The sequence below is a fragment of the Perognathus longimembris genome, chromosome 5 (genome assembly GCF_023159225.1).
Source record: "Perognathus longimembris pacificus isolate PPM17 chromosome 5, ASM2315922v1, whole genome shotgun sequence".
Classification (NCBI taxonomy): Eukaryota; Metazoa; Chordata; class Mammalia; order Rodentia; family Heteromyidae; genus Perognathus; species Perognathus longimembris.
The window spans coordinates 73959345-73973888 of record NC_063165.1 but is presented as its reverse complement, the minus strand read 5'-3'; the positions used below and the strand labels follow the sequence as shown (position 1 = coordinate 73973888).

The following is a 14544-nucleotide window of genomic DNA, read 5'->3' as shown; positions in this document are numbered from 1 at the left end:
GATAACTTGAAGGTAAAAAGCCAGAAGTAGCACAACCTATCAGAAGGGCCTGTTTGGTCCTTTTAGGTAACAAGGTAGAATTAAACCTGCCAGACCTGGGGAAATGCCTGACTGAAGGGAAAGAGGGAGGGGGCCAGGCAGGCTGTGGACAGTCATCAGATGTCAAGTCTGACCAGGAGTGCAGGAGGAAGGAGGAATGGTAGGTGGAGACGCCCCAGACTGTCCCCTAGTCCAGGGAGGAGATGGCAAAGTCACAGGGTAGTCTGATTAAGTCAAAGTTGCCCCTAAGGAAATGTTGTCTCTTTCAGAAAGCAGTATGGTGTCATTAATGTGTTTAGGCTGGGGCTGTGCGTGGGTCCCCCGTCACTCCAACTCCCTGCGGGGATGGCTGTGAGGCCTTTCTTAGGACCACCACGCGGTGACAGGGGCACTTAGCAGGGGTTCCTGAGGTTCTTTTTATTCCAGTCAGTCCTGGGGCTTAAGCTCAGCACCTGGGTGTGCTTGAGCTGTTCTTGCTCAAGGCTAGCCAGTGCTCTATCACTTGAGCCATAGGTCCCCTTCTGACTTTTTGCTGTTTAACTGGAGGTATGTCTTGTGAACTTTCTTGCTAGGGATGACTTAGAACCACCATTCTCAGATCTCAGGCTCCTGAGTAGCTGGGATTACAGGTGAAAACCAACGGCATACAGACCCTGAAGTTGGGAAGCTAGCTAGAGTCATGGCACTCGGTCTAGACAGGGAACAGGGGAATCTAATGTTCTAAACCGCAGCATTTGATGACGACTTGAGTAGAAGTGTTTGCCTAACTCGCTCATTGCACCTCAGCTTTGGATTTTGTATGGTGGAGTTGACAGTCTTTGAGGGTTGCTTACAGTTTTCTGCCAGGCAAAGGGTCATTCAAGAACTTTATGCATTAAATCTGTAACACAAGCAAGATTCTCCGGTTTGCCTTTAAAAAGAAAAAGATTGCCAGAGTTTTGAAATGAATGGATTCCCGGTTGCTTTCTCAATCTGCCAGCTCAGACCCCTAGCAGGCTCGACGGAGCAGAAGTAAAAACGCTGCACCTTCTGCCCAGAAGCCTGCAGGGCCAGATGGGCCCCAGAGCTCAGCCCCAGCGCACGGGGAGGGAGGGAGGTACTTACGGGGGGCGCCCTCTGCCATCTCGATGGCGGTGATCCCCAACGACCACAAGTCACTCTGCAAAACAACAAGACACAGACACACAGCCCAGGTCAGTCAGCGAATAAACAGCCACCTAAGAGGAGCTGGTGGGACGGTTCTGCGGCCTGCAGACACACCTGTCTCCCACCAAGCTCCGAAGGGCAGGGGATATGTTCAGTTGTCACTGATGATATACCTTCCTTGTGCCTGACAGACAATGGCAGCTTTTCAAGAGGTGTATGAAGAACAGAGACAAAGTGACATTGTCACTGAAATGTATCCATGAACTAACCCATAGGGCATGATTGCTATCTGATGGTCTTAACACTTGTATGAAGCTGCAATGATAATCTGAACATAACATATACTACATATTATAGAAACACAATGATATAATGGGTCTATCAATGTACCATTTGGTAAAATACGACCCATGTATATGCCCACAAATCCATCACCACAGTCAAGATGGTGAACATATCTATCACCCCCAAATATTCCACTTGCTCCTTTGTAGACTCCCCCTGCCTTCCGGTCCCCAGCCCCACCCTCGTCCCCTAGGCAACCACTGCTTCACTGTCTGTCACTATGGACTAGTCCGCATCTCCCAAAGCTTTACATGAAAGGAATTATCCCATATATGGCCTTTTGTATCCTGTTTGTTTCATTTAACGTTCTCCAGGCCCCTTTTTGATGTAGCCTGGGTCATACTTAATTCCTTTTTCATTGCTTAGGAGTATGTGTGCAATATAGCTCTGAATGGATGAGAAGTATTCTCTTTCACGCAAGTTGTTTCAAAAAACAGACGTGTTTATCCCTTTGTATAATTTCTTATTTTCACACTAACTTTTAGGCTCTGATCAAATTTTCCAAGCCACCGCTTTTCTTTCTTTGGTTTGCACGAGAGGGGGCAACTCCAAAGGTGAAGAAATCCAGGTTAGTAAACCTCCAAAATGTGTGATGGGTAAAAAGCAAACAAAAAAAAATCCTAATATGAAATTAGATTCAGGGGCCTGCGTTCAAATATCTAACTCCACGGATTTTAAAGGCCCCGTGCATATTATACATGACTCAAGATCCTCACCTCCAATCTCACTCCAATTAGCAAGACTAAAGCTAAGGTTCTTGCCATTCCCATCAAACGAATGCCAGGACATGTGAACCAAACCAACAAACACTGGGAGAGAACTCTGCAATTCCTGCCGAGCTCCGTCTCCTGGCGGTGGAAATAGGCTGCTAGGATGACAAGACCACGAGGCCCGGTGGCTCTGCCAGCTGTTGCCCCAGTGTCCCTGTGAACAGAGTTTCTGTGTAGCAGGAGGAGAAGTGGAGGCAGACACCAGTGTGGAAAGGACAGGTTGGCCCTGGGATGCGAGGGGCTCCAGGCTGGGCCTTAGATGAAGAAGAAAATATGGGGAAGAGCCAGGCACATAACTGCTCTTGGGCCTTTCTGCGTGCTCCTCCCTCTGCCTGCAGTACCACCCCAGGCTTGTGCAGGCTGACACCTACCCCATGGTCCCCCAACACTTTGCCACATCAGTTCCCCTCATGACTGATCCACGTCTGTCAGGCTGTATTTGACACACCACTAATTGATTATGCTTTATGTCTATTATGTCCTGTGACTCCAACACACATGGAGACACGTACACACAGGCACAGATATACCCTCATCTGTATACGGCAACATATATGTGCACACAGACAGGTGTACACATGAGCACAAGTGCACCCAAAACTGTGCAGGCTACGCCTACAAGGAGCCCCAGGAATGGCCTTGATGAGCTTATTTCAGCCTCTGGATACATTCGTGAGGCCTAAAGATGGATCAGAACTTCACCATGGGGGAAAAGGCTTCAGATCGCAGGAGAGGAGAAAGGGAGGCAAAGGACCATGACAGGAGGATGTCAGGGAGAGATGACTTCCTTCGTGGCCATAATAGGACTCCTTTGGGCCAGAGCTTGCTAATTCATTACCCAAGGGGGCTGTGTGACCCGGCCTGTGGCATGATTAACAAGCCCAGTCTGTGTGCACTGCAAGCAGAACAGAGAGAAAGCTGACGGCCCCGGGCAGAGCTTCTGGCTGGGGACAGCTGGCACAGAGTGACTTGAAGGGAAACAAGGGAGAATTCCTTCCGGCAGGGCTGCCCAGCATAGTGAACCAACACACAATTAGGTGGCCAAATCAGCCACATGAGGAGAGAGTCACATGGAAAAACCCCAGAAGCCACCACTGGGCAGACAAAGCCTGCCCTGCGTGCCTCGAATAGCCCATTCATTCTCCTGCCAGGTGAAGACAACCCTGATGGCATAGGGTTGAACAGAACATAATAAAGTAACCGAAACCACACTGGACCTTATGCAGTGTGGTGCATATAGCAGATACCTCACAAATAAGGGAGCAGGCTGACTCCTGTGGCCTTTAACCCGGACATCTGGCCAGCACGCCTGGGTCAGGTAGGGCGAGGCAGGCAAGCTCTAGAGCTCAGTGGTAGAAAGCAAGCAAAGACAGGAAAGCTGAGAGGAAGCAGACAGGAAATGCTTCTCCCAGCCTTGAAGTGTCCTTTGTCACCCCCTACTGATCAGAGGTGAGATGGACAAGAAGAAATGGGGTAGTGTGGGGTGAGGTGGACTGTAAGGCCACCAGAGCAAGGCAAGCAGGACATGGGCACATCTGACAGAGTGGGTTCCACCCAGTTTCACAGACCTGACAGCAGCCTTCAATGGGGAATTTGGCTGTACTGACTTTATTGTTTTTTAAATTATTCCAGTTGGCAAAAATAGACTGTATGGTGTTCCTATGGTCAGCAACTGAATCTAGTGGTTGAAAATTACAGAGAAGAGAAGCAGATTCTGGCTCACCAAAACAAAGATAACTCAAGATGAGGAACAGCCTCAAGAGGAATCTCAGCTAAGTGTTTGGGTTGTGTGGGGTTTTTGTTGTTGTTGCTGTTTGGTGTTTTTTTTTTTTGTTTGTTTTGTTTTTGTCTTTGTGCTGGTCCTGGGGCTTGAACTCAGGGCTTGTGCTGTACCTGAGCTTTTGTGCTCAAGGCTAGCACTCTACTACTTGAGCCACAGATACACTTCACTTCCAGCTTTTTGGTGGTGAGTTGAAGATAAGAGTCTTACAGACTGTCTTGCCTAGGCTGGCTTGAACCTCAGTCCTCAGATCTTAGCCCCGCTGAGTAGCTAGGATTACAGGTATAAGGCCACTGGGCACTTGGGTTGGGGATTTTTGTTTGATTTTGTATAGGACAAAAATGGCCCCAAATAGCAGAGCTTTCCTAGGAAACACAAATACAACACTATCATATTTGATATGTGATAGATTCTAGAAAATATGTATATTTGCTCATTCTATTCTACTACAACCTGTGATAGACAATTCATTTACATTTGACAGGGGTTCGAGAAGGTTAAGAACAGGAGGCAGAGTCTATATTTCAAACTAATCTCATCTGAGAAAACTTCAGTTCATTTTGCCACATGCTTCTATATTATGTAGAAGCAGAACGAAGGCGAGCTCAGAGACGTCAGCTCTGAGCTCAGAGGCAGGGCATCTGGCTCAGCCAAAGAGCGCCTGCCTGGCAAGCGCAAGGCCCCGAGTTTGGTCCCCAGCTCTGGAAAAGAAAAACCTACAGAAGACCAAAAACAAAACAACAACAACAACAACAACAACCCCAAAACCACAAGGCAACAGCTCTGAGCTCAGTGGGGCTATCCAAGTGGACATGATTATTAATCACCCAATCTCACACAGCAAACAAACGGAAGAAACAGACCCCCTTGGGTTCCTGTCCTGTACATTCGTTCCCTGGCCAAGGAGAAAGCCTTTGTGCTCGGATTGGCCTGCAGGGGGTGCCGGGTGGCCCATGTTCATGGAGCCACTGGGCTATGCTCCCTGACTGGCCTTGTCAGTGTCTCCCGGGTAACACACATCGGGTAGGCCTCATCTTTCTTTTGAGTGAACAGGAAGAACCCAGTTTAGATCTCAACAAAGGTTTGCAAGTACCAACACTCCCTTCCATAGCTTGAATAGCATCCTGGCAGGTGGCACCTGGCTCTGAGGAGGCTGAGCCTCTTGCTCAGAGGAGTTACTTGCATCCTGCTGGAATTAAGTGCTGTGACACAAAAGTCATTATCTTCCCCAACCTTCAGGAGCCTCCCCTGCTGCATACAGCCCTCAGCACCTGGGTGACAAATCCCACAGCAGAGAGCAGGCAGATGACACACAAGCCCACCACTGATCAGGCCTGGAGACAGCAAGCTGGGGAGAGGGGGGAGGGGAGAAGCGGAGCCATTTCACCAGGCTCCTCAAGCAGTGCAGGCTTAACGCAGGGGCAGGGTCCTCTGGATGGTCAAAGCCATTGAGACGGAATAGCGAGATCAGGAAATATGAATACCACAGATTGTTTTGGTCCTTAACACTTGGGTTTTTATCTTGGAATGTGTTTAAATCCAGGACCTGCACTCTCACTGTTTACATAGCTGTATAATATTCCGCTGGAATATTCAGTTTTCATCTATTCTTCTCTAATGAATGGTCACAGAGAACTTTCTTTAGTGGGTGGCAAATATGCCTGTCAGATTTCATCCCACTGAGATACAATTCAAGGGAAGTATTAAAAATAGCAGTTTAAACAGTCTAGGAATGGTGATCAGTGTTATTAATTTCAGATGGCTTGAATGCTTATTGTGAAGCAGGAAAACATACTTATCAGGGAAATGAAATCTTTCCTCGCTCCTGAAATGTTTTGACAGAATTGCTGAAAACAGGAAGGAGGGGCCTGCAGGGAATGGAGGCTCAGCTGGCTGACGCCCCCTCCCTCCCTCCCTCCTCCTCCCCCACTCCTCCCTCTCCCCCTCCCCCTCCTCCTCCCCTCCTCCTCCCCCCTCCTCCTCCTCAATCTGTTTGTAGCCAGTTCCTTCCAGAGCCAGCAGGACACACAGACCCACATTTCAGAGAAAAGCACTAGCTCTTCTTACTCGAATATTTCCTACATGGCCCAAGGACACAGAGTTTTACTGACCAGACTCTTAAAAAACAACAACAACAACAAAAACCCAACAACCCCCCCCAAAAAAAAACAAACTGACAGAGGCTCTCAAAGACACCAACATCAAATAGCAACTTTTCAATCAATGATCATCAATAAATAATAAATCACAGAACCACAGCAAATGATATTCTGTTACATGTTGTCTTTGTTTTAAAGCAAAAGCCTTCCTGATAAGGAGTTGAAGAAATCCAGTAATCTTTGAATGTTTTTTGAAAAATTTACTCTAAAGATGGTATCCAGCTTAGTTGGCATCGGCTGCTGAGATTGGGGGACCCCGCTGGGTCAAATGGACTGTCACACTCACAGGACCAAATCCTTGAGCTTTGTGGGGTCTCAAATGAACTCTCCACTTGGACATTGCTTATACAGATAGAGCTAGGCTAATTCCTCTTATCCACAGTGGGTATTCCATAATACATACTGGGAAAATGAATAAACGATTTTCAAAGTCAACTTATTGTTAAGTTGTCCCCTGGTGGCAGACTATATTCCTAAGAACACTGAGCAGAAAAAAAAAGGATAAGATATGAGCCAAGAAAAAACACAAGAAGATTAGTATTTAAAGGTTAGCATCTTTGCTGGCCCATAGTAAAATGGGAAGTGGCTGAAATAAATCTTCAAAGAATCACCTAGACCTTCCTTTCTTCCTGGTCATGTTCCCTTTGCCAATGGCAGGGGACCAGTGAAACTCATTTCCTGCCTGCCTTTATCTTCTTCTTGAGAACCTAAACTCCTGATAAACTCACTAAAAGCTAAATGATGATACAGCTCAACCTATTTTCTTCTCTCCATCAGGACCTTCCCCTCCCCTCCCCTCCCCTCCCTCCCCTCCCCTCCCTCCCCTCCCTCCCTCCCTCCCTTTGTTCCTTTGCTGTGCTTGTACTGGGGCTTGAACTCGTACTCAACTTTTCACTCATGCCCAGCTCTCTGCTACTTGAAAGGGGAATCCCCCCATTTCCAGCTTTTGACTGGTTGACTGGAGGTCAAAGAGTCTGGGTCGGCTTTGAGTTGAGATGCTCAGATGTCAGCCTCCTGAGCGGCTAGGATTCTAGGCATGAGCCACCGGCACCCAGCTCCATCAGGACCTCTTTTGAAGACACAGAAATGAATTCTCATTTTCTTTAATGTCTCAAGATACACTCAAGATCAATGGAAACTTCAAGTACCTTTGAAGTCACACCATTCAGTGCAACACACCCTGTGGTCACTCACAGGCTTTGTCCACACTGTTTCCCATCAGTATCACAAATTTTACACTGATTTCTAGCCCTGTTGCTTATCTGAGTAAAGAAAGAATGAGGGATCAGTGTATTTCAAGCTTTGGCTTGGCCAGGAGGAGACCTGTTCTAATTCTCCTGAGATGAAATCAGTCATAGGATTTACCTTATGCCACAGAAGCAGTGTCTTACGTAGAATGTATGTGGTGTGTAATGTATGAACCCTTCAAGGGATTAGCTGGCAATGGAAGTCTAAAACACTCTCATTCCTCACCAATGTTATGACGTGGGTTAAACTATCTGTGGCCAACACGTACCTGAGTCAGTACTGCCTACATAGAGCTACAGTTAGAAGAACAGCTTATCAACAGCTACAGGGACACATATCTAGCCTGGGATACATATTTTATAGCGGCTCCTCTGAAGGGATTTGCAAATGGCATTATGCAAATGTGCTGGTCATCAGCATTTTCATTAAATGGCATTAATTTTGGCAGGAGATTAATTTTTAACTTGGCAGCTGTTTTCAGACAGATTGTTGTCAGGGACTAACTTTGAAGGCAGGAAGAAGTTGCCAGGAGATTGTAATGTTTTCAGACCTTCAACTGTGCCTTTCTCCAAAGAGGCAAAATAATTTTGTCAATGCCTTGAGACAATGGGTCCTGCAACCACTGTGAGCCTCGTTGAGACCCGAGGTCAGCAATAACCCCAAATGTGAAGAGCTAAGTATCTTAAAGAGGAATTCTTCAAATATACTCTTTGTTCCACAAACTGTTGATTTGAGAATCACGTTGAAGGGCAGAACAATCTCCTGGGATGACATCTCAACAGAAAGTTCCAGCTCTGAGAAGGTCATCAACGGCAATGACTTCATGATGCGGAGCCTCCATTTTGTCCTCTGTGAGATGGGGGTATTTAGAGGAAAGTTTGTACCTCTGAAACCAAGCCCAGGAAGTATCAAGTTCAGCCCCGAGGGTCTCTCTACCTTACTGTACAGTTCCTACCTAGCTCACACACTTCCAATCTTGTCTCTTAGCTGCCCTTCATGAAAAAGCAATGTCACTACACACTGTAGCTGCGGTAACTCCTGGGTATGTTTGATTATTGGCTGGGGGGATAGAAAAGAGGAGGTACGATTAGTGAATCCTGCTTAGGATTTACTAACAGATTCCCAGTGTGTAATACAAAATAATGATGCACAAATCCATTTTTAAAACAGAATGCCATGCCATGAACATACGACAGTGCAACACCACAGCCACCACCATCCTATCTGAGTTTCTCTCAGAAAAGTAGCCCCAAATAATTATACTGAGAGTACATAAAACGGTCTAAGTCACATTATTCTCCATCAGAGAAAGAGAACCCAAGACAACAAATGTGTATCTTGGTTTCTTTTAATTTAAGAAGCCATCCAAATGTATGCCTTGAGGGATGGCTGGATGGGTAAAAGTTGATCAATGCATACTAAGTTTAGTTGGATAGGAGCAAGAAGCTCTGTGTATGGAAGGGTGACATGTGCCTATAAATTGACAAGTAAACCCAATGGAGAGTAAAAGACAAATAATTACACCTGGACATGATTAGTCAAACAGCAATCTAAACACTCAGTGAAAACAGAGGAGGATATTCTTAGGAGAGGATCACAAGGGCTCAATTGCTATGTGAATATGATCAGATAAAGTGATGCTTATCAAAATGAACTCTAAGAAATGGAAGTAAGAGGGGAGTTTTATTATATTGTTTGCACTCCTCCTTTACCCCTTCCCCTCCATCCCCCTCCTCTTCCTCTTCTTCCTCCCTTTTGTGGCTGTTTTTTTATTTCTGTACCCTTTGTCTTGTACATAAGGTTATCTGACCTGAGGATGGGAGGGGAAGTACAGAAACAGTGGGACAAAGGGTGAACTAATTCAGCAGTGAAACCCACTAGATACTATGTTGGAAAATGGACTATGCAACTTTGGGAAGGGGGGGGAGTCAGAAGGGGAAAAACCTGGAAGAGAATAAGGAAGGGGGGTGACACTGTTCAAAGGAAATGTACTCATTACATGACATATGTAACTGTAACTCCTCTGTACATCACCTTTACAATAAAAAATTAAAAATTTCATATTAAAGAAATGATAAATGGCCAAATATTAGTGGCTCACACCTGTAATCCTAACAACTAAAAAGGCTGAGATTTGAGGATTGAAGCTGGCCCCCTGCAAGAAAGTCCATGAGACTCTTCACTCCAATTAAGTGCCAAAACTCACAAGTAGAGCTGTGGCTCAAGTGACAGAGTGCTAGCCTTGAGCAAAAAATCTCAAGGACAGGGGCTGGGAATATGTCCTAGTGGTAAAATGCTCGCCTCGTATACATGAAGCCCTGGGTTTTATTCCTCAACACCCCATATATAGAAAAAGCCGGAAGTGGTGCTGTGACTCAAGTGGTAGAGTGCTAGCGTTGGGCAAAAAGAAGTCAGAGACAGTGCTCAGACCCTGAGTTCAAGGCCCAGGACTGGGAAAAAAACAAAACAAAACAAAAAGCTCAAGGACAGTCATTGCCTAGGCCCTGATTTCAAGCCCCAGGACCAGCATACACACAACACAAAAGATAACTGTTTGAAGAAACAATTATTTTTGACCCAATTTAAACATTATACAGGGGTTGGGAGGTAGCTCAGTGGCAAAGTGCTTGGCTAGCAAGTGCAACATCCTGGGTTCGATCCCCAGTACCAAAAAAAGAGACAAAAAAAAAAAACATTATCCAATGGTTACAGTTCTCAGAATATTACATGGTACTCTATTAACACTATTTCTGTGTTTCTGATATATTAACTAAAAAATAAACCAACAATGAGATAGATGAACAAGGAAAACTCTATCCATTCATCCATTCATCTAGTTGGGAGGCATGGATCAAATGGTAGATCATCTGCCTAGCAAGCAGAGGGTCATGAGTTCAATTCCCAGGACCACCAAAATAAATAAATGAATCAAAAGAAAAAGAAAAAAGAAAAGAATATATATTTCACCCAAAATTGAAAATGTGACTTCTGTTTTATGGCTAAGAAGCAAGGGCAAATTCAAAAGAAAAGAGAGAATGACTTAACATCTTTTCTTACAAATGATCTATTGGATATGATGGGCAAATTCATTAAGGTGATTTCCACTTGAATGTATTATAACTTTAAATTCAAATAATGTTTTTCGGTTCTCCCTCTTGGGTCCCCTAAATCACCAACCAGCAACACGTGAGACATGTCTACCGCAAGACCCACGAGGCAATGCTTGGCCTCATCCTACAACACAGCAGGTGCCATACCTTGAAATCGTACGTGGCATCTGGGTTTTCATCACAGGCAATGACCTCTGGCGCCATCCAGTAAGGGGTCCCGATGAAGGTGTTCCTCCGGCCCACTGTGCGGTCCAGCTGCGCGCTCACGCCGAAGTCCACTAAGGGAGAAGAGAAAATGCCATCAAGTCCGTGATGATAAAAATGAATGTTGTTTTTAAACACAATACAATATACATAGCACATGCTAGAAGCAGGTGGCTCTTGCCTGTGATCCTAGCTACTCAGGAGGCTGAGGTTCAAAGCTATCATGGGTAGACAAACTTTATCTCCAATCGACCAGCAAAGAGCAGGAAATAGGAAAGATGTGTCTCAAGTAGTTGAGTACCAATCTTGAGGAAAAAAGTCAAGCAAGAGCTTGAGGACTTGAGTTCAAGTCCCCCCAGTACCAGAACTCACACACACACACACACTCACACACACACACACACACACACACACACAGACTATCTATTTCTCTATTTACATACCTACCTGTCAACTTTTATGATATTAATATAGAATATATTATGATATATATCTTACAATTTGCCACTGTAGCCAGTTTTCAATATGTATTGCTATAGCAGTAAATACCACTGCTACCATCCATCCCCAGAGCTTTGCCATCTTCCCCAGTTGAGGCTCTGCATCTCAGGAGTGACCACCAACCCATGCCATTCTTCTCCTTCTCTGACTACTCACACAACGTTTGTCTTCACTCCCTTACACAATCTCCAATTTCTCCAAGTGCTGCTGAGAGTCAGAATTTCTTCCCTTGTTAGTGCAGAATGATCTTGCACTGAATGTGTTTACTACTTCACATTCAGCTTGTCATCTGTTGACGGCATTTGTTTAGCTTTTGCCTTTATTTTGGAACTGGGAATGTGTATTTTAAAACTATATGTGTAAATGGATGAAGTGTACCAATGAGGAAAGTACCAAGTGTTATATTTGGTTATTCCAAGACTCGATAGGGACCAAAATAAGTGTTTAATAAAAGGCAAAGGTAGTAAGAACTCAGGCACTGGTGTTTCATGCTTATAATCTTAGCTACTCTGGAGGATGAGATCTGAGGATTATGGTTCAAAGCTAGCTGGGGCAGGAAAGTCTGTGAAATTCTTATCTCCAATTAACCACTAGAAAACCAGAAGTGGTGCTAAGGCTCAGTGTAGTAGAGCACTAGCCTTGAGTAAAAGAGGTCAGAGACAGAGCCCAGGCCCTGAGTACAAGCCCCTTGACTGACAAAAGGAAAAAAAGAAAGAAAGAAAGGAAAAGACAAGACAAGCAAACAAATAGGGCAGTAAGAAAGAGCTTAGGGCTGAAGTTGGACAGTCAAAGCTTAGATCCTATTTCCACCACTTCCCCTTTTGTACCCCTTGTTCCCTAGGGCAGGTGAACTGACCTCTGCCCTTGGAGAGTCTGAGGGATAAAAGGAAGAGGACAGGATCCACAAGCTCACAGGAGCTATCGCTAAGTGTCTTCTGGGTGACACAACCTGACCTTCGGCAGATTCCCAACATGCAGCAGCGCTGAGTGGCTATTTGGAAGATGGCTCCTCCAGTCCGCACTTCCACTTAGCTTAGCCTCTCCCTGGGGTGTGCCTTTGGTGTTTTTAAGGAAACAGTCACAAGATGTAAGTCTGGTACTAAGTGCTATGCAAAGGAAGGAGGAGGAGGAGCAGCAGCAGGAGGAGGAAATGACCTATTTTAGTAACGGGAAAAGAACACATGTTTAAATCTCTTTGGAAATAGACCATCATGTGAACAGTGAGCCTTTCTAGATAACAACTCAATTGCAGATTCTTTAGATACAGGTGAACTCAAGCAAGCAGACCAAGGCTGAGGAGCCCTATGCTTCATCTGGAACCGCCCTCTCCCCACTACCCCCGTCTGTGGCAGGGATGGTTGCAATGGCCATGCCCCATGCCCCCCCAAGAGGATTTCCCATCTGTAACTTTGGCCAACAGAAGAGGGGTAATCAGTATGCAATAGTTGAGCATCTATTTTGTAAAGGTTCCCTTGGTAACAATATACTCAATGTAAATGACAAACTGGGAATATGGAAGGGATTTATGAGAATAAACATGTAACTGTGGATATTTTCATTGAAAAAGGCTTGGGTCCTCAGCATTCTGTCTCAACAGTGACAGTGGAAACAAACTGGGTTATAAGAGATGACTTCAAGGACTGTCACGTACCTTTACTTTTTTGTTTGTTTGTGCCAGTTCTGGGGCTTGAATTCAACCTGAGGTTTTCTGGTGCTCTATCACTTGAGCCATTGCTCCACTTGTGGCATTATTTTTTTGGAAGTCAATTAGAGATAAGAGTCTCATGGACTTTGGGGCTCAGGCTGGCTTTGAGCTTCAATCCTCATATCTCAGTTTCCTGAGTAGCTAGGATTACAGGCGTGAGCCTCTAGTGCCCCATGCTAACCTCTATTTTTTATAAAATATGAATTATCTCCATACATTGCTTTAGGCACTGTGTTTGAATACAACTCACTCTCCAAAATGAGAGATTTTTAGAAAATTTTTAGAAAAAATTAATAAGCAAAGCAAACATTTTCTTTTCCATTTTTAGAGAAATGCCCTCCAAATTCATATATTTGCATTAATTTATTAATTAATTTTACATGAATTAATTTACATTAATTTTGAAAAAAAAAGCTATTGAAGTAATGCTCACTGGTCTCTGTTCTTACCTAGTTTAACTTCTGCATTTTCGGTCAGCAAAACATTCTGCCCTTTAATATCTCGATGAATCACTTTGTGCTGGTGCAGGTGACTCAGCCCCTGGAGTGGAGAGGGGAATGCACAGAAACATAAGCAAAGACGCAATCATACTATTTTGAGGGCTTAATGGTCTCTCATAATTCCACTCCCCCAAAGATGCTTTCAGAATTATGCCCACATCTTTGTGATGCTCACAGAGGCTAAACTGTAAGGAAGTGATGAACATAAAGTGAAAGATACAGGCATTCCTTGACAAGAACCCATTGGCTGGTATCAATACTCCCTTCTGCTTTTTTCCAAATGAGTAAAATAGTAGGTTATGTGTTAAACTAAGTTAATAATTAGTGATTTAGCATTAAGACTTGAAAGCAGAAGTAGAGAGACCTGTACGGATCAGTTCTGTGTTTGGGTAAAAAAAAAAAGGTTGTTGGGTTTTTGGTTTTGTTTTTGTTTTGCCTAGCTCAAATTATAGAGTTATTCTCATAAAAACTGTAGTTTTCATATCTTTGACATTCATATTTATTGAAATACAATTTTAGTGTGTTATAGAAAATGTATTAATTTCACATTCTCATATGGATAGAGGGGTGGCCAGGAACAAGTTATGGACAAGAGCACCATTTTCCTATCTACAATATGATTTGTTTTGCAGTGTATTAGTTACTCATTTGAGGAGAGTCTCTTAATTCTGCTCCTGGGTGACTGATTGGGTGATGATGGTCTATGTTTTATTTACTTGAAATCTTATAACTGGGAGCAAGAGCTTTTCACCTTGTTCTTTTTCCTTAACATTTCTTTCTTTTGTAAAACATTTTTTAAAATATTTCTTTACATTCCTTAATGTTTCTTTCTTTCTTTTTTTTTTGCCAGTCCTGGGGCTTGGACTCAGGGCCTGAGCACTGTCCCTGGCTTCTTTTTGCTCAAGGCTAGCACTCTGCCACTTGAGCTACAGCGCCACTTCTGGCTGTTTTCTATATATGTGGTGCTGAGGAATCGAACCCAGGGCTTCATGTATACGAGGCAAGCACTCTGGCCATATTCCCAGCTAACGTATTCC

The 14544-nt window shown here is 44.4% G+C and overlaps 1 protein-coding gene across 7 annotated transcripts in view; it reads right to left on the bottom strand.

Moving 5' to 3' along the window:
• Tnik (TRAF2 and NCK interacting kinase) overlaps window positions 1-14544 on the bottom strand; it is a 371845-nt gene that overhangs the window by 97797 nt on the left and 259504 nt on the right. For all 7 annotated transcript variants that reach the window (XM_048347119.1, XM_048347122.1, XM_048347120.1 and 4 more), the window contains exons 6-8: window positions 13457-13547; window positions 10745-10875; window positions 1144-1198 (exon numbers count right to left, since the gene is read on the bottom strand). In XM_048347119.1, coding sequence (XP_048203076.1) covers window positions 1144-1198; window positions 10745-10875; window positions 13457-13547 — 277 coding nt within the window. The remainder of the gene's footprint in view (window positions 1-1143; window positions 1199-10744; window positions 10876-13456; window positions 13548-14544) is intronic.